Raw genomic sequence first — 20,442 nt, forward strand, 5'->3', positions numbered from 1 at the left:
CTTGGAGACAGAAGGAGAGCGATGAAGCAATTGTTCAGTCGTTGAGTCCTGGGAAAACGGGCACAGTCCTTCCCGCTGTGATAGCGCCTTCCCCGCAGGCCTGCAAACCAGGCCAATTAGGGCGGGGGTCTCTGTGGTGTTTTCTCTCTCTGACGTGTCAGACTTGACCTCTTCTCCATGTTCGCCCTAGACAAGTGATGTCTCAGAGGGATGGTTTTGTAGAGACTCCTATAGTCATTGTTATGGTAATTGTCAGAGTGCTCGCCCAGCACTTACCAGACCCGGAGAAGTTAAGCCACTTGTCCAAGGGCATAGAGCAAGTAGGTAAAATGGAGCTAAGACTTGAATCCAAGTAGCCCGGCTTAATCACCATGCTACCTGACTTAGGCACTGTAGGGTACACATCTGCCAATAGACCCCTCCCCAGAAAGGCCTCCAGGAGCCAGCCCAGGATGGCTCCATCACAGTGGCTTGCCTGTCACACCTGACTGGGGCCTGCCCTGTCCACTCTGATCTCAACAGAACTGGCTGACTTTGCCTTCCACCCCTCATCCTTCTAATGGGCCAGCCCAGTAGCTCCATTCAAGGTATTTCCAAGGTATTTCATCCCTCACCCTCATCCCAGGCCCTGGCCCTGGTCCATCCTTCATCCTCTCCCACCTGGACTATGGCAGCAGCCTCTTCCCTGTTCTCCCTACTCCCCCTAACACCGCAAGATGCTGCCACAGGGACCTCTTGATACCTATCACATCAGGACCTTCCTGAAGGCATCTGCTTACTGCACCTCACCCCAGATAAAAGTCAGTGTCTCAACCACAGCCCACAAGTCCCATCCTCTCGCCAATCTCACCTTCTCTCACTCTCCCCATCACTCACTCCACTCTAACCACACTGGCCTCCTTGTCCCTCTTCACCCCTGGACCTTCGCACTAGCTGTTCCTTCTGCCTGGAATGCCTCTCCCCCAAATACCTGATCTCCTTTCTCCTCTCTTTTAGGCTTTCACTTATTGGTTCTTTTTCAATGAGACCTTTTCGGCTCTATCTAATGTTGCCTCCCAACCCCGCCCTCCTTACACACAAACTCACTCCCATCCCTGCTTCACCATAGCAACACTGCCCTCCTCCAGCTTACACCTTAGATGATGCTGTGAGAACAGCGGCTGTTCTCCCTGGAACATCCAGTCTGCATGCCTTCCAGGCCAGCTTCTTTTCATCATCCAGGTCTCTGCTCAAACACTGTCTCCTTAGAGAATCTTCCCTCCCTCCCTCTGTCCACAACCACCCTCCCACCCGCCACTCGCCTCACTGCAGCCATTACATTTTCATTCAGTCTTTATAGCACTTATCACAGTCTGAAATTATATTGTTTATTAGTTCACTATTTCATCTTCTATTCAAGCAGAATTGGAGCACCATGAGGACAGGACTTTTGTCAGCTGTGTTCACTGCTGTATCCCCAGCTTGGTGCCAGGCTTGGCAAAGGGTATGAGGGGCTCTTCAGTACCAGTTACAACTCTCCCCAAGCAAACAATATTCTCCCTGCTCTGAGAATATTTTACTGACCACAAAGATTGAAGGTGGGTTTGGGACCTGGTACCCAGGGTCATCACTACTGACAGAGGTCTTGGGCCCAGGTTGGCCCTAAAGTTCAAGGGGTTCCTAGGAGGAGGTGGTGGGAGCCAGGCCTTTGAGGAAGGCAGTGCTATGCCCCAGGCATGCAGGCCAAGTCCATGTGTGATGTGTCTCTCTTCCTCTGTCTTCTGTCATCCTTCCTACGACATTATCTGTCCTGGTCCTTATGCACTGGGAGTCTGAGTGTCCAGGAGCTCAGGCTTGGTGTCCAGCGTGGGAGGTGCAGGACCATGGGCAAGGACCACAGCAATGTCAGGCCCTCCACAGATGATGGTGAAGGCTTGGGATTCCTCAGGTTGAGGGAGCTGGGCCATCCCAGGGAAAGAAGTAGTAGAGATGGGGGACACAGGGAAGTAAGAGGAGGGGAGGAGGGAAGGAAGAAGTGGGGGCAGGGGGAGAAACCATGAGGAACAGGGAGGGGAGGGGGGAGGGGGGTGTCAGAAGACAGACAGAGACATGGGCAGAGAGAGAGGTGAGAACCAGAGAGACATTCAGGAGGGAATGAAGCGGTATGGGAAAACAGGGACAGAGATGAGGGGGGACAGAGACATGGAGAGGCAGGTATGGGGGTGTGGGAGAAATGCAGGGATAGACAGGGACATGGGTATGGGGGATAGACAAAGAAGCAGATAAAGAGAGACACAGGGAAATGGGGAGATAAATGGGATGACAGAGAAATTGGGGGGGTGTGCAGAAAGACAAAGATGAATGTGGGAGAGAGAAGAAGAGATTGAGAAACAGGAATGGAAGAGGGGCAGGGGAGGCAGAGAGAGAGACACACACTGTCAGCCCAGGGGCCCTGGCAGGCTCCATGAAGAGCCTCAGGCCTGAGTCTGCGTTCTGTGCTCGCCACTCCCCCACCAGCATGTCCGTCTGGTGCATGGCTGGTTCAGGCCACAGCCTCAAACACAGGGCCTCCAGGGACGGCCACTGCAGCTCCAGCTGACTGCTACCGTCTGGGGACATGAACCCAGTGCTGCTACATCGGCTGAGCCTTCGGGAAAGGCCAGAAAATATGTTAAAGCATTACTGAGGCCAAACGAATGGTATCTGTGGGCCAGGTCCACCCCACTGGCTGTCAGGTGAGGATATCTCAGCTACAGAGGCACCTCGGGGGCTTTCGGAAACTCCTCCCCACCTCCCTTTTCCAAGCAGGAACAAGAGCCCCAGGACCTCAAGTTTGCCCCTGGGGTTTTAAGCAGGAAAAAGGCTTGGCCAATTTTTGATTTTTAAAGACATGATCCTCTCCACTTCCCACCCCAGAAAATACTCAGCAGTAAAATACAGGGGCAAAGGGCCTTAGATAGGGTCAGGGAAACTCTAGTATAGAGCTGCAAACCCAAGCTCTATAGGGGCCATGCCCAGAGGTCTCCAACAGAAGCGCACAGGCCTCCTCTGGGGCAGGACAGCTGAATTTGGATCCTGGCTCTGCAACTTACTGGCTGCCTGGCTTTGGGCACGTTACACTGTACTTCAGTTTTTCATATGGGAAATAGGGACTGTCAACATCAAGGTCAAGTGAGTTTTCATTAAGTTATTAACTGTGTCTAAAAGAGAGTATGTGTGTATGCTAAGTCACTTCAGTCCTGTCCAACTCCGTTCAACCCTATGGACTGCAGCCTGCCAGGCTGCTCTGGCCATGGGATTCTCCAGGCAAGAATAGTGGCATGTGTTGCTGTCCCCTCCTCCAGGGGATCTTCCCGACCCAGGGATCCAACCCACATCTCTTACATCTCCTTCATTGGCAGGCAGGTTCTTTACCTCTAGTGCCACTTGGGAAACCCCCTAGAAGAGAATAGGGGGGCTTAAGTATTATTTAAAAAGGGAACAGCCACTACTCAGTTTCTGCCCATAGTTGCTTGGCATTGCCAGATTGATTTTTTTCATGGCAGCAATTTGGAAACCGGGTGATACGTTGTGACTTTTCAACTCTGGACTCTAGACGGAAACACCGGGGCTGTGTGGGCCAGGCGGGGCACTCACCGCACACAGCCGGCCCCAGTGCACCCGCGCCAGTAGCTGCCGCGCCAGCTGCTCCAGGGCCCGCAGCCGCGCCTGGTGCTGCTCGTGGCGCCGCTGGAGCCTCCGCACCCGCCGCTGCAGCGCGCCCAGCGCCGCGCCCAGCCCGGCCCGGGGGTGCTGGGCTGATGCTCTAGGGCGCAGCCCCGCGGGAGCCGGCGGAAGCGACAGGGGCGTCAGGAAAACGGTGGCTGGAGCCTCGGGGGCCCCGGAGGCTGGCCCCAGCATCAAGAGCTGTTCGGGCCCAGGGGCCGGGACGGCGGGGCCTGGGGCCAAGGATAGGGTCGCCTGCAGAGGCGGAGGCACGACGGGTTTCTCCGTGCTTCGGGAACTCTGCTGCCTCTGGAAGACAAGGCGCGGGGTGGCGGACATCAGGGCCAGACTCCAAGGGGAAATTCCTCAGGCGGGGAGGGCTGGGGATCCGACTCCAGCGACGGGGCTTCCCCGAGCTCACCTGGGCGGGCGGCGCTCGGGAGAAGATGGAGGGCACGGCGTCGGGTCGCAGGTAGCGCACGCCCCAGCGCCACTGAAAGCAAGAGGGGGCGAAATGCTCGCTGCACAAGTGCTGGTGGCAGCTGGGCACCCAGTGCTCACGGCCCATGTGCCTCAGCCAGGCCTGCAGCCGGGGGCCGTCCTTCAGCGGGAACCTGCGAGGGGGCGAGGGCAGCGATGTCAGGTCCAACCCCGCCCCCACCGCCCCGCCCCACCCCCCCGCAACCGCCAGCACGCGCACACCGAGAGCCTTGAGTGCCAAACCTCTGCCTCCCCCGGGGCAGAGTCTGGCCATGCCTCCCAACCAGGTTGTGTGTGTGTGTTTGTGTGTGTGTGTGTGGGGGGGGGGGGGGGTATTCACTCTGTCCTGTCCGACTCTGCAACCCCACGGACTGTAGCCTACCAGGCTCCTCTGTCCATGGGATTCTCCAGGCAAGAATACTGGAGTGGGTAGCCATGCCCTCCTCTAGGGATCTTCCCCACCCAGAGATAGAACCTGGGTTTCCAGATTCTTTACTATCTGAATCACTAGGGAAGCCCATCTCTGCCTCTACCCATATCTAATTTTTTTGCTCCCATCTTGTGGCTGGTAAAGAATCCGCCTGCAATGTGGCAGACCTGGGTTCGATCCCTGGGTTGTGAAGATCCCCTGGAGAAGGGAAAGGCTACCCACTGCAGTATTCTGGCCTGAAGAATTCCATGGACTATATATAGTTCATGGGGTCGCAAAGAGTCTAAGAGACACAACTAAGCGACTTTCACCTTCATCTTTTAAACACCCAGCATCAGCCCACCTCTCCCACATCTGTTGTTGTCTGTCCCCCAAAGCCTCCAAACTCCTTCCTGGTCTCTCTTCCATGGCCACTCTCCCCTCCCCACTAATCTGTTCCTCCACAGGACCCTAAGGGAGCAGTTAACAAAATCGGACAAATCTAGAATGTGGGAGATCCTATATTCATGAGGCTAGGGGTGGGGTTATAGATTAAAGGAGATTTAAGAAACATCAACACAAAAGCAGATCTGGGCTTCCTCTGCAACCAACCGTTCTGTAAAAAGACATTTTAATCCAGTTGGGGGAAACTGAACATGAATTGGTTATTAGATAATTGTAAGAAGTTAATTTTGCTAGGTGTGATTATTACACTGATTTAAGCTTCTAAAATAGTCATCTGTTGGAAAAATATTCTGAAATATTTATGAATAAAAGACTGGAATTTACTTTAAAATACTGCATTAAAGATGTACGTGGGAGGAAGGTGGAAGAAAAAGATTAGTGAAATGTTGACTACTGGTGTAACTGAGTGATAGATACATGAGGAGTCATTTAAACAACACTATTTCTTGTGTATGCTTGAAAACATGTCAAAAAGTTTTTAAACAACAAAAAATTACCTGATTAAAAAATGGGCAAAGGGCTTGAATAGACTCTAAAGAAGCTACAAATGGCAACCAGCATATGAAAGATGTTCAACATCATTTATCATTAGGAAAGTACCAATCAAAACCACAAGATATTGCCTCGTAACCATTAGAATGACTACTATATTTACAAAAAAAAAAGAAAATAACAAGTATTGACAAGAATATGCAGAATCTGGAACCCTGTGTGCTGTTGGTAGGAATGTAAAATGGAGAAGCCTCTATGATATGGTAGTTCCTCAAAAAACTGAAAACAGTATTACCATATGATCCAAATCCCACTTCTGGATAAAGACCCCCCCCCCAATAAAACTTTAAAGCAGGGTCTCAAAGAGATATTTGCACACTCATGTTCATAACATCATTATTTACAATAGCCAGGAGGTGGAAGAAACCCAAGGGTCCATCAACAAATGAATGTTTTAACAAAAGGTGGAATATATATATATATATATATATATATATATACACACACACACACATATACATACACTAGATATATATATACACAATACACACACACACAATGAAATATTCCTCAGCCTTAAAAAGGAAAGAAATTCTGGGACTTTCCTGAGAGTCCAGTGGTTAAGACTCTACGCTTCCACTGCAGGGGGCATGGGTTCTATCTCTAGTCAGGAAACTAAGACCCCACATGCTGGGCAGTGCAGCCAAAAAAAAAAAAGAAGGAAAGAAATTCTGACATATGTTATATAACATGGATGAACCTTGAGTACATTATGGTAAGTGAAATAAACCAGTCACACAAAAAAAAGTCCTAATACTGTATGATTCCACAATACTTTCTAGAACCAACATCAAAAAAGATGTCCTTTTCATCATAGGGGAATGGAATGCAAAAGTAGGAAGTCAAGAGATACCTGGAGTAACAGGCAAGTTTGACTTTGGAGTACAAAATGAAGCGGGGCAAAGGCTAACAGAGTTTTGCCAAGAGTACACATTGGTCATAGCAAACACCCTCTTCCAACAACACAAGAGATTACTCTAGACATGGACATCACCAGATGGTCAATACTGAAATCAGACTGATTATATTCTTTGCAGCTGAAGATGGAAAAGCTCTATACAGTCAGCAAACACAAGACCAGGAGCTGACTGTGGCTCAGATCATGAGCCCCTGATTGCAAAATTAAGACTTAAATGAAGAAAGTAGGGAAAACCACTAGGCCATTCCAGTATGACCTAAATCAAATTCCTAATGATTATTCGGGCTTCCCTGATAGCTCAGTTGGTAAAGAATCCCCCTGCAATGCAGGAGACCCCAGTTGGATTCCTGGGTCAGGAAGATCTGCTGGAGAAGGGATAGACTACCCACTCCAATATTGTTGGGCTTCCCTTGCGGCTCACCTGGTAAGGAGTCTGCCTGCAATGCGGGAGACCTGGGTTCGATCCCTGGGTTGGGAAGATCCCCAGGAGAAGGGAACGGCTACCCATTCCAGTATTCTGGCTTGGAGAATTCCATGGACTGTATAGTCCATGGGGTCGCAAAGAGTCGGACACGACTGAGCAACTTTCACTTTCACTATGATTATTCAGTGGAAGTGATAAATAGATTCAAGGGATTAGATCTGAGAGAGTGCCTGAAGAACTACGGATGGAGGTTTGTAACAGTGACCAAAACCATCCCTAAGAAAAAGAAATGTAAGTAGACAAAATGGTTGTCTGAGGAGGCCTTACAAATAGCTGAGAAGAGACGAGAAGTGAAAGGCAAAGGAGAAAGGAAAAGATATACCTATTTGAATGCAGAGTTCCAAAGAATAGCAAGGAGAGATAAGAAAGTCTTCTTAAGTGAACAATGCAAAGAAATAGAGGAAAACAATACAATGGGAAAGACTAGAGATCTCTTCAAGAAAATTAGATATATCAAGGGAATATTTCATGCAAAAATGGGCACAATAAAAGACAGAAACAGCAAGGACTTAACAGAATGAAATGATATTAAGAAGAGGTGGCAAGAATACACAGAAGAAGTGTACAAAAAAGGTCTTAATGACCCAGATAACCACAATGGTGTGGTGACTCACCTAAAGCCAGACATCCTGGAATGTGAAGTCAAGCGGGCCTTAGGAAGCATCACTATGAACAAAGCTAGAGGAGGTGATGGAATTCCAGATGAGCTATTTCAAATCATAAAAGATGATGCTGTTAAAGTGCTGCACGCCATAGTCCAACTTGGAAAACTCAGCCGTGACCACAGCACTGGAAAAGGTCAGTTTTCATTCCAATCCCAAAGACAGGCAATACCAAAGGATGTTCAAACAATGGCAGAATTGTGCTCATTTTGCATGCTAGCAAAGTAATGCTCAAAATCCTTCAAGTTAGGCTTCAATGGTACGTGAACCAAGAACTTCCAGATGTACAAGCTGGATCTAGAAAAGGGACAGGAACCAGAGATCAAATTGCCAACATCTGCTGGATCACAGACAAAGCAAGAGAATTCCAGGAAAACATCTGCTTCACTGACTACACTAAAGCCTTTGACTGTGTGGATCACAATAAACTGTGGAAAATTCTTCAAGAGATGGAATACCACAGTGAAGGACAGTCCTGGTGTGTTGTAGTCCATTATGTCGCAAAGAGTTGGATACAACTCTTTGTAGTTGGATACAGCTAAGCGACTGAACAACAACAACTTATCTGTCTCCTGAGAAACCTGTATGCAGGTCAAGAAGCAACAGTTAGAACCAGACCTGGAACAATGGACTACTTCAAAATTGAGACAGGAGTACAACAAGGTTGTATACTGTCATCTTGCTTATTTAACTTATATGCAGAGTGCATCATGTGAAATGCTGGATGAAATGAATCATAAGCTGGAATCAAGATAGCTGAGAGAAATATCAATAACCTCAGATATGCAGATGATACCACTCTAATAGCAGAAAGTGATAAGGGTTAAAGAGAACCGTGAAAAAGCTGGCTTAAAACTCAACATTCAAAAAATTAAGATCATGGCATCTGGTCCAATCACTTCATGGCAAATAGAAGGGGGAAAAGTGAAAGTAGTGGCAGATTTTATTTTCTTGGGCTCCAACATCACTGCAGACAGTGACTGCAGCCATGAAATTAAAATGTGCTTGCTCCTTGGAAGGAAGGCTATGACAAACCATACACAGCATATTAAAAAGCAAAGACATCACTTTGCTGACAAACGTCCACATAGTCAAAGCTATGGTTTTTCCAGTAGTCATGTCTGGATGTGAGAGTTGGACCATAAAGAATGCTGAGCGCTGAAGAATTGATACTTTCGAATTGTGGTGCTGGAGAAGACTCTTGACCTTGGACAGCAAGGAGATCAAACCAGTCATTCCTAAAGGAAATCAACCCTGAATATTCATTGGAAGGACTGATGCTGAAGCTGCAGCTCCAGTATTATGGTCACTGACGTGAAGAGCCAACTCACTGGAAAAGACTCTGATGCTGGGAAAGGTTGAAGGCAAAAGGAGGAGGGTGCAGCAGAGGATGAGATGGTTAGATAGCTTCACCGATGCAATAAACATAAATCTAAGCAAACTCTGGGAGATAGTGAAGGAGAAAGAAGTCTATTGTGCCACTATCCATTGGGTCACCAAGAGTCTGACAAGACTTAGAGAATGAACAACAACAAATATGATTCCACTTATATGGGGTATCCAAAGTAATCAAACTCATAGCAACAGAAAGTAGAATGGTGTTGCCAGGGGCTCGGGGAGGGGTAGGAAAATTCGAGTTCTTTTTCAATGGGTTTCAGGTTTGCAAGATCAAAGAGTCTGGAGATTGGTTGCTCAAAGATGTGAATATGTTTCATATTAATACTGCTGAACTTAAAAATGGTTAAGATGGTAGATTTTGTGTGTATTTTACCACAATTAAAACTTTAAGCAATTTTAATTTTTAAAAAAATGAACTAAATTAAAAATGAACTAAATAAAATTCCCAGTGGGAGTGGGTGGGGATTATCTGATAAGGTACCCTCTACAGGCCTACTACTTCTGTGTCTATAGAAGTAGTGCCACCTGTCAACTGGTGCCATTGTCCCCAATGTCTCTTTCTGTCCTCTTTTATAGTGATACACTCTGTTTAGACCTGGGTTCAAGACTGTCCACAATAAAGACCTCATTTCCCAGCTTCATTTGCAGCTAGGGTGGCCCCATCATTAAGCTCTGGCCAGCTGATCCCATGGCAGCTGCCAGAAATTGTGAGGTTTAAAATAAAAGGTTTATTTTAAGCTGCTCAATGTTATGAAGCATTAGATAACTAATAGTTATCCACATCCCCCCTTCACAAAGTCTTCCACAAGGTGACATTATTTACTTAATATTTTTTCTTAAAACTGAGCAATTTTATAAGTTAGAGGAGAAATGTCATATGACATCCCTTATATGTGGAATCTAAAAAGAAATGATACAAAATGAACTTACTCACAAAACAGAAAGAGAATGAACTTATGGTTGCCTGTACACACTGCTATATTTAAAATGGATAACCAACAAGAATCTACTGCATAGCACAGGGAATTCTGCTCAATGTTCTGCCCCAGCCTGGATGGGAGGGGAGTTTGGGGGAGGATGGATACATGGATAGGTGTGGCCGATTCCCTTAGCTGCTCACCTGAAACAATCACAACCTTTTAATTGGTGACACCCCAATACAAAATAACAAGTTTTTTAAAAATTGACCAACTTTAAGTAGTAAACAAAGATACCTAAAAGAAACTTTTATGTATCTTTAAATCACAATTGAAAATGGAACATCAGTATCAATTCCATAAATAGGAGTTAACCATAAAAACACCTGGATATCTTTACAGGCTGAGGGCTGTAAGGTCTGTACCCTCTTTCTTAAAAAGGAAGAGTAAGGAGTGTTAGAAAGTAGGGGACAGTACCATCCGTAGAAGACAAGATAAATAAACTCAAACATATGCACACAAAAGAACACTATGAGCTCTAAAGTAAGTTGGAGGCACTGTATGAACTGACATGCTATTTTTAGGCATATATTATGTGAAAAAAAGGTTCCAAATGGAGTACACCAGCTTTCAGTAATTGTGGTAGGCTGAGTAATAGTCCCACAAAAGACATCCTTGTCCCAATCCTGGACGCTGTGAATACTGCATTTCATGACAAAAGATGTGATAAAGGATCCTGAGATGGGGAAATTATCGGAGATAATCCGTGTTGGTCCTCCATGCAATTACAAGTTGTTGTTTTTTTTTTTAATTTTTTGGCATACCACATGGCATGTGGGATCTTAGTTCCCTGACTAGGGATCGAACCCCTGTCCCCTGTAGTGGAAGCACAGAGTCTTAACCACTGGACTGCCAGGGAAGTCCTACAAGTAGTCTTCTAAGAGGGAAATGGAAGAATATATCATTACCACAGACAAAAGAGGAGAAGGCAATGTCACCACAGAGGCAGAGATTGGGATGATGTGGCCACAAGCCAAGAAATGCCTGCAGACACCAGAAACTGGAAGATTGAGGAACAGATTTTCTCCTAGAGCCTCCTGGGGAATGCAACCCTGCTGACACCTTGATTTTGGCCCAGTAAAACCAACCTGGATTGTGAGAGCATAATTCTTATTGTTTAAAGCCACCAGCAGTTTGAAACAGCAGCCACAGGAAACTAAGCAACATATACTGTATTTGTATAAAGAAACACTGGGAAAGCCACATAAGACACTAAAGAGGCCACCTTTGGGGAGGTGGTGGACGGGATGCACTGAGGTTGGTCGTGGGGTGCAGAGCAAGACTCCTCAGGCAAAAGGCAGACAGTGGTGGGTAGCTGGTCAAAGAGGACTGAGGGCGGACTCAGAGGGGAGCCATGGCAGCCAAAGAGAAGAACCCAGGGCACAAAGCCAGGAACTCTGGCTGCTGCAGTTCCCTCAGCCTCCATCTGAGATCCAGCTGCTCTCACCAGCCTCATTCTGCCTGGACGTGAAATCCCCCTGTAATAGCACGACCCACCTGCTCCTGAGCAGAGACTGCCAAAGGATTATTCCATATCCACTCTCTGCTTCTTCCTTACTAACAAACTCCAACTTTTTTGAGGCCATAATGTGCTCTGTTAAATGACTGTTTCCTGGGTTCCTTTGCCATAGTGGGGACATGCAATTAAGTCCTGGCCAATGAATATTTCCATGTTGGGTGAGACATCTGAGATGGTACCTTAAATGTGGAAGCAACCTCAGATGGAATCAGAAGCAGCTCAAGGGTTAAAGGAGGAAAGGAATATCATTAAAAAACCTCTTCCTAATTTGGTCTTATTTTTATTCTCTTTTGTCCCTCTGGATAGCAACATCTATAATAGGAAATGTCCCTCTCTAAAAATCTACCTTAAGTGGACAGCCAATCTTTTTTTGTATATAGCAATATTTTAGTCTTAGTTGGCCATTCTAACTTAGTCTTTCTTATTTAGTCTTTGGTTAGCCATTCTATCTAGAGCACTGCTAGTTCTGTTTTTCCTTACTAACATAATTCAAAATGTCATCAGGGTGGTTAAAGGCCTATCAAAAAGACTACATTTCCCAGCATCCTTTGCAGTTGCAATGCCCAATGATGAAGAATCATTGGGTGGGATTTCTGGGAAGGCTTTGTGAAGTGGACCAGCTTGGTTTAGAGTTGAGTCCCTTTTACTCTTCCTCCTTTCCCTTTTCTCCCTACCAGAAATGGTAGGGCATGATGGTTGGCAGCTGGAGGATGGATATGAAAGACAGGACCTTCATCCCTGATGACTGTGGAGCTGCCACATCAGTGCTGGTCTGCCGACCTACATACTTGCTTTATATGAGAGAAAAACAAACCTTGCATAGACTGAATTATTGTTCAAAACATTTGCTACCATTGCCAACATGGAAACACATTTCCACTCCACTGACCTGATGCTGCTGTAGACTTGCCAAAGCAGTTAAAGTGACATGGGCCACTTCAAAGTACACAAGTTACCAGGAGCCACTGGGTGACTTCTCCCCACTGTATCTTTTTCCCCCTCCCACAAGATCAGCAACATTCCACCTAGGGGCAGTTCCTCCATCCCAGGCCCCTAATTAAGATACAGTAGAGAAGTGCCATCAATGGTCTGCCAAGCACATTAATCTGAGTGAGAAATAAACCTTTGTTGCAGTAAGCTATTGAGTTTCGGTGAGTTTGTTACTGTAGCATAACTCAGCCAGATTGACTCCTACAGACCCCATAATTTGGTTAAGCCACTATTATTTCAGGACTTTTTTAACTGCCAGACAGATGCAATTCATACCTGACAGACACCCCATAGACACCCACCCCCATGAGATGACTGTCATTTGTTCCTGTGTGCTGAAAGGGTCTCAAACACAACTAATGGATGTTTCCTTTGGCATCCTGGCAGGAATTTCAAGTTATTTCCCAGTACTTTGCTCATTGTTTCACCTTGTTCCTTCTAGCATCCATGCCCTCTAGAATCTGCTTTGGAGCCTACTTCTCATCAAACTCTTAGCTAAATGGCTTCCGCAAGAGTGATTCAGGGTTGGGCCTCGAGGTGGAAATGGGTCAGCCTGTGTGAGGAACAGCCTGGCAGCCACTGGTGGAGATTTCAACAACACAGATGTGAACTGATTTTTATTTTTCCCCACACCAAGCAGCTTGTGGGATCTTAATTCCCCAAGCAGGGGTTGAACCCGGGCCCTTGGCAGTGAAAGCATGGAGTCCTCACCAGTAGACCACCGGGGAATTCCCTGAACTGATTTTCCTATGTTCCCCTGGCTGCCGTGTACAGTCATGATTGTTCTCATTATTACGTGTGAAGACCTTGGAACAGTACCTGGCCTACAGTAGGTGCTCTCTAAGTTTTTACTGTTGTTGCTGTAAGGGAAGCAAGAGCAGAAGTAGGGAGACCAGCAAGAAACTATAACAGCATCTCATTAAGAGACAATGACAGGGACTTCCCTGGTGGTCCGATGGTTGAGACTTCGCCTTCCAATCCAAGGGGCCTGGGTGTGATCCCTGGTCGGGGAGCTGAGCTAAGATTCCACATGCCTCATGGTCAAAAGACAAAACAGAAGCAATATTGTAACAAATTCAGTAAAGACTTTACAATGGTCCACATTAAAAAAAAATCTTAAAAGAGACTGACAGCCTGGACTGCACTGTGATAGCAGAGGTGATAAGAAGTAGTCAGACTGGGAAGGTGGTGGGCTTTTTCCTTTCCTTATTTCCTAATAGTTTAGTGAGGATTCTGTCATTGGCATTTGTAACTGTATTTCCAAAGAGTTAGGGGTTTTGTTGTGATTGTTGCAGGATGGGGAGTGTCAGAGGGTAGAGTTAAAGCATGGATTAATGGTATAGACTAGGGGCAGTGGTGCTGAAGAAAAGAGGATCAGTTTGTGTCCTCAGTTCGTCAATGACTGACCCTACACCTTTCCATGAGCTCTGTCAGGGCAGGAACAAGAGGTGTCAGTGTCCCGTGTGTCCAGCAGGGGCTTGCTTACTACAGGAGACACTCAAAGTTGCTGAATTAATAAATGGTGTCAAGTGGCACCAGTGGTAAAGAGCCCACCTGCCAATGCAGGAGACATAAGAGATGTGGATTGGGCCCTGGGTCAGGAAGATCCTCTGGAGGAGGGCACACAACCCACTCCAGTATTCTTGCCTGGAGAATCCCATGGACAGAGGAGCCTGGCAGGCTACAGTCCATAAGGTCACAAGAGCCTGACACAACTGAAGCAACTTAGCACGCACATGCACGTCAGAGTGATACATTTTAAAAAGCAAGTCTGGACATGTTGATTCAGGTCCAAAGACCACTCTACTCTCCTCCTACCCTGAAACAGGGTCCCTCAAAGGATAGCTGGGGTGTGGAGTTCTGGGTTTCCTGGGAAGCTCATATGAGACACATTCACATAATTAACCCAACAAATATTTACTAAGCACTATGTGCCAGGCACTGTTCTGGGTGATAGAGACACAACAGGGAATAAGACAGACAAAAATCCCTGCCTTCAGGAAGCTGACATTTTAATGGAAGAGACAATAAACAGATATATTGGTTGACCAAAAAGTTCGTTTGGCTTTTTCTATACAATCTTGTGGAAAAACCCAAATGAACTTTTTGGCCAACCCAATATTAAACATGTAGTATGCCAGACAGTGTTAAGGTTAAAGGGAAAAATAAAGCAGGAAGCGAGTAAAGAAAATATGTACGTACTGGGAGAGGGTTATCATTTTACAGAGTAGTGGTCATAAAGGGAAGAACTTTCCATGCAAAGGCCCTGGGGCAAGAATGTGCCTGGCATGCTAGAGGAACATCAAACAGGCAGTGACACTGGCATGGAATGAGTAAGGGGCGGGAGAGAGGAGATAAGGCCAGACAGGGGGGATCTAGTGCCTGTAGGGCTTCGTAGGCCTGCTTTCTGCCTGCTCCAGCCTCACCTTCTTGTCTTTTATACAGTCAGGTGGGAGCCAGGGGAGGCATCTGAGCCCTGATCTGACTCGGAGGGTTACCAGTCCCCTGTGACTGCATGTGGAAAACAGACTGTGGGAGCAGCTTGTCAAATGGAGAGCCGACTAAAATAGTGCAGTCAGGAGGTGGCCAACGCCAGGGTGGGGGCAAAGATGGGGACAGAAGTGGTCAATTCTGGATAGACTTTAAAGGAAGAGCCTGGACTTCCCTGGTGGTCCAGTGGTTAAGAATCCACTTGTCAATGCAGAGGACAGAGGTTCAACACCTGGTCCGGGAAGGTTCCACATGCTTCAGAGCAACTAAGCCTGTGGCGCACAACTACTGAGCCCACTCACACAACTACTAAAGCCCCCACACCCTGGCGCCCATGCTCTGCAAGTGAAGCCACCACAATGAGAAGCCTGGGTACCACAACTAGAGAGTAGCCCCCACTCACCTCAACTAGAGAAAGCCTGTGTGCAGCAATGAAGGCCCAGTGCAGCCAAAAATAATAATGAATTTAAAAAAAAATTTTTTAAGGGAATGCCAACAGGGTTTGCTGATGGACCAGATGAGGAATGTGTCCTGGCCCATTTAGACTAAGGCCACCAGGGACAAACCTGGAGTCTAATAAAGTCAGGTTATTTACCTTGGCAATAAGTGAACTGCACACCAGAGGTACTGTGGGGAATTTCATCAAACAGAGGAAAATAATTACTATTGGGGTTTGCATGCTAAGTCGCTTCAGTCGTGTCCGACTCTGTGACGCTATGGACTGTAGCCTGCCAACCTCCTCTGTCCATGGGATTCTCCAGGCAAGAATAGGGAGTGGACTGCTTGTGCCCTCCTCCAGGGAATCTTCCTGACCGGGATCAAACCCAGGTCTCTTACATACCCTGCATTGACAGTTGGGTTCTTTACCATTAGCGCCACCTGGGAAGCCTCATTATTGGGGTTTGGGGGATGGGTAAAGTTTAGATGAAATGTAAGTGAAACAGTGTTTGGATAAGATCAAAGCAGACCAGAACTGTGCATAAACGGATCAATATCAGACCTGGATTGCAAAGTGGGCCCAGGGTCTGTGTCCTTAGAAGCAATAAAGTTTGGGTAGATGTGAACTACTGTGTTCAGAAACCCCTTACCTGAAGTTCTGAACCTGGACTATAAATCAAGGCTGCTTCTCTGTGTCAAGCGACCTAACTTCTCCAGGCCTTAAGTAAGATGTTTCATTCCTACTGATGTAATTTCAAACAGCAAAGTTTGCGATAGCCTATGCTTTTAGAGAACAAAGCTTCTTAATAAAAAAGCAGTAGTCGCTTAAAGAAGGGAAGTTTTGCTACTTCACATCTGCAGCACGTTCCTGAGAAAATTTTTTTCCGATTAACTCTTCAGCCAGCTTTTTCCATCTCTGTCATCCCACCTAAATAAATTAGAAGGCAGGGATTTTGGGTTTGTTTTAAAAATTTAAGCTAAGTTTTACTTTCTCAGGTGTGAGAAAAAAGTAAAGTTGGTTCTAAGCACTTCTAGCCTGAAAGACAGTAAAGGATGAAAAGTTATTAGATAGGAAAACTTATGGCAGGTTCTGGGAGAGACAGTCAGGAGGTCGGTTTCGGAACTTTTGAGTTTGAGATGCCTCAAATTCGTGGGGATGGCGAGTAGGCAACTGTAAGCTCTTTCTGAGCCTGGACCAACTTCATTCCTCTACACAGCCCTCCCTTTCCTCCGTTCGCCCCGCTCACTACCTGCAGTTAATCGTCTATCCCTGCTGTATCATACCTTTGCACGTTTACATGTACCGTGTTTACTGCAACTAACCCTGCTTCCAAATACCTGCAACCTAGACCAGGAGCGCTGCGCCGCAGCATTTATGCTCGGGCCCCGCCCCACATTGCCCCGCCCTTGGGCCCCGCCTCCCTGTAAGCCCCGCCCCTCGCTTGCGCTCACTTGTAGAAGCTCACCGGGCGGTTGTCCGCGCCCAGCTGGCCCGCAGTGTTGGAGCAGTTCGGAGCCCGGCAGTACTTGGGCATGGCTGTCCAGCCCAACTGGGTTTTGCCCGGTCTGCAGCCGCACTTTGATCCTCGCCAGGCGCCGCCGAACCCCGCCCCACCCGCGCGCTTGTCGCCTGCCTCACGTGACGGCCCTTGGGTCCTCGTCACATGCGGGGGGAAGGAAAGCTGCGCCTGCGTATTACGCGCCAGACTGCGTTGCCACATCACGTGGCAAGTGAATAAAGTAAAACCGGCTCTGAGCCGCCGGGACTTCATCACGTGTTGGGGGAAGAGGTGGCGTCAAGACCTTTCTGAGTCTGCGCCAACTCTTCAGTCTTTCTCAGCTCCACCCTAGCTTACATCCGGGCGACTGCTACTGCGAGGATAGTCGGCCTGGGGTGGCGGTAGGGGGCTTTGGCATTAGCCTCGTAAAAGTTCAAAACTGACATTCAGTGAATGATGAAAACACAGACGGGATTAAAAAAAACTCCACAACGCTCGATCAAACATCTAGCTAAGAAGCCGTGGCTCCACCCAGCCAGAAACCCCGCTCCACCTCTTAGCCCTCATTGGTCAAAAGCGCCGCGGGGTAACCCAGAGATTGGCCAGACCAGCAGCCCCCCGCGTCCAATGGGCGGCGGCGCCGGCTTTCCCGCGGCCGTTCGCTATTCAAGTGGACCGTGGCGGCGGCGGCGGTTGAGGAGTGTAACGGTCGCCGTGCTCCGACGCGACGATGGCGGCCTTGGGGCCCGGAGGCTACGCGCGGAATGATACAGTTGAGAAGCTGCCATCAGTCATGGCGGGAGTTCCGGCGCGGAGGGCCCAGTCTTCCCCGCCCCCGGCTCCACCGCTCTGCCTCCGGCGGCGGACGCGACTCCCGGCGGCTCCGGAGGACGCGGTGCAGAATCGGGTGAGGAGTTGCTTGCCTTGTCCATCTCAGTTCCAGGTTCCCTGCTCTTCCTTGGTCCCACCCTTAGACCCTTGGCCCCGCCTATCAGTCCCCGGCTGGTACCCTTCTGGCTGCTCTCTGGCCTGTTGTATCCCCTAAATCCCGCCCCTAAATGAGGCTCCTCCCACTTCCGCGTCTCCTCCTCTCTCTCGGGTACTGCCCATCACCCCTAGTCCCACCTCTCAACCCCTGGCCCCACCCTCAGCCTTTAAAAAAACTTTTTTTTATTGAATCATTATTGCTTTACAGAATTTTGTTTTCTGTCAAACCTCAATATGAATCAACCGTAGGCATACATATATCCCCTCCCTTTTGAACCTCCCTCCCGTCTCCTGCCCCATCCCAGACCACTAGGTTGATACAGAGCCCCTGTTTGAGTTTCCTGAGCCTTACAGCAAATTCCCTTTGGTTATCTATTTTACATATGGTAATGTAAGTTTCCATGTTACTCTTTCCATACATCTCACCCTCTCCTCCCCTCTCCCCATGTCCGTAAGTCTATTCTCTGTGTCTGTTTCTCCACTGCTGCCCTGTGAATATCAGTATCATTTTTCTAGATTCCATATATATGTGGTAGAATATGATATTTATCGTTCTCTTTCTGACTCACTTCACTCTGTATAGTAGGTTCTAGGTTCATCCACCTTTTCAGAACTGACTCAAATGTGTTCCTTTTATGGTTGAGTAATATTCTATTGTGTATATGTACCACTACTTCTTTATCCATTCATCTATCAATAGACATCTAGGTTGCTTCCATGTTCTAGCTATTGTAAATAGTGCTGCAGTGAACAATGGGATACATGTGTCTTTTTCAATTCTGGTTTCCTGAGGGTATATACCTAGGAGTGGGATTTCTGGGTCGTATGGTGGTTTTATTCCTAGTATTTTAAGGAATTTCCATACCATCGTCCCACCAACAATACAAGAGCATTTCCTTTTCTCCACACCGTCTCCAGCATTTATTGTTCGTAGAGTTTTTGATGATGGCCATTCTGACCCATGTGAGGTAATATCTCATTGTAGTTTTGATTTGCCTTTCTCTAATAATGAGCGATGTTGAGCATCTTTTCATGTGTTTGTTAGCCATCTGTATGTCTTTGGAGAAATGTTTAAGTCTTTTTCCTACTGTTTGGGTTGTTTGTTTTTCTGGCATTGAGTTGTATGAGCGGCTTATATATTTTGGAAATTAATCCTTTGTCAGTTGTTTCATTTGCTTTTATTTTCTCCCATTGTGAGGGTTGTCTTTTCACCTTGCTTATAGTTTCCTTTGCTGTGCAAAAGCTTTTAAGTTTAACCAGGTCCCGCTTGTTTACTTTTGTTTTTATTTCCGTTACTCTAGGAGGTGGGTCATAGAGGATCTTGCTTTGATTTATGTCATCGAGTGTTCTGCCTATGTTTTCCTCTAAGAGCTTTATAGTTTCTGGTCTTACATTTAGGTCTTTAATCCGTTTTGAGTTTATCTTTGTACATGGTGTTACACATACCATACACAAGTGTTGGTATGTGTTCTAATTTCATTCTTTTACATGTAGCTGTCCAGTTTTCCCAGCACCATTTATTGAAGAGGCTGTCTTTGCCCCATTATATATTCTTGCCTCCTTTGTCAAAAATAAGGTACCTATAGGTGCATGCGTTTATTTCTGGGCTTTCTATCTTGCTCCATTGGTCTATATTTCTGTTTTTGTGCCAGTACCATACTGTCTTGATGACTGTAGCTTTGTAGTATAATCTGAAGTCAGGAAGGTTGATTCCTCCAGCTCCATTCTTCTTTCTCAAGACTGCTCTGGCTATTCGGAGTCTTTTGTGTTTCCATATAAATTGTGAAATTTTTTGTTCTAGTTCTGTGAAAAATGCCATTGGTAATTTGATAGGGATCACACTGAATCTGTAGATTGCATTTGGTAGTATAGTCATTTTCACAATATTGATGTTTCCTACCCAAGAACATGGAATATCTCTCCATCTGTTTATGTCATCTTTGATTTCTTTCATTAGTGTCATAATTTTCTGTGTACAGTTCTTTTGTCTCCTTAGGTAAGTTGACTCCTAGATATTTAATTCTTTTTGTTGCAGTGATGAATGGGATTGATTCCTTAATTTCTCTTTCTGGTTTTTCATTGTTAGTATATAGAAATGCAAGTGATTTCTGTGTATTGATTTTGTATCCTGCAACTTTGTTAAATTCACTGATTAGCTCTAGTAATTTTCTGATAGTATCTTTAGGGTTTTCTATGTACAGTATCATATCATCTGCAAACAGTGAGAGCTTTACTTCTTCTTTTCTGTTCTGGATTCCTTTCGTTTCTTTTTCTTCTCTGATTGCTGTAGCTAGGACTTCCAGATCTATGTTGAATAATAGTGGTGAAAGTGAACACCCTTCAAAAAAAAAAAAACAGAAAGTGAACACCCTTGTCTTGTTCCTGCTGTTAGGCGGAATGCTTTTAGTTTTTCACCATTGAGAATAATGTTTACTGTAGGCTTATCATATATGACCTTTACTGTGTTGAGGTAGGTTCCTTCTATGCCT

General features: G+C 46.5%; 2 protein-coding genes across 5 annotated transcripts in view; one reads left to right on the forward strand and one right to left on the reverse strand.

Annotated features, from left to right (window-relative positions):
• Nucleotides 1-1,345: 1,345 nt before the first annotated feature.
• Nucleotides 1,346-17,314, reverse strand: THAP8 (THAP domain containing 8). 2 transcript variants are annotated; one of them, XM_043893678.1, is made up of 4 exons: nucleotides 16,920-17,314; nucleotides 4,106-4,298; nucleotides 3,616-3,993; nucleotides 1,346-1,937 (listed from the first exon to the last, which is right to left on the reverse strand). In XM_043893678.1, the coding sequence occupies exons 1-4, from the start codon at nucleotides 17,237-17,239 to the stop codon at nucleotides 1,797-1,799; spliced, it is 1,032 nt and encodes a 343-aa protein (XP_043749613.1). In that variant the 5' UTR covers nucleotides 17,240-17,314; the 3' UTR covers nucleotides 1,346-1,796. The 2 variants fall into 2 exon arrangements, with proteins under 2 accessions (XP_043749613.1, XP_043749622.1); XM_043893687.1 differs by having other exon boundaries at nucleotides 16,934-17,064.
• A 26-nt stretch (nucleotides 17,315-17,340) lies between these two features.
• The window catches only part of WDR62 (WD repeat domain 62), a 47,168-nt gene continuing 44,066 nt past the window's right edge, over nucleotides 17,341-20,442 (forward strand). For all 3 annotated transcript variants that reach the window (XM_043892123.1, XM_043892142.1, XM_043892133.1), the window contains exon 1: nucleotides 17,341-17,873. In XM_043892123.1, the coding sequence (XP_043748058.1) occupies nucleotides 17,697-17,873 (177 nt within the window). In that variant the 5' untranslated portion in view covers nucleotides 17,341-17,696. The remainder of the gene's footprint in view (nucleotides 17,874-20,442) is intronic.

Source organism: Cervus elaphus, chromosome 4, assembly GCF_910594005.1.
Source record: "Cervus elaphus chromosome 4, mCerEla1.1, whole genome shotgun sequence".
Taxonomy (NCBI): Eukaryota; Metazoa; Chordata; class Mammalia; order Artiodactyla; family Cervidae; genus Cervus; species Cervus elaphus.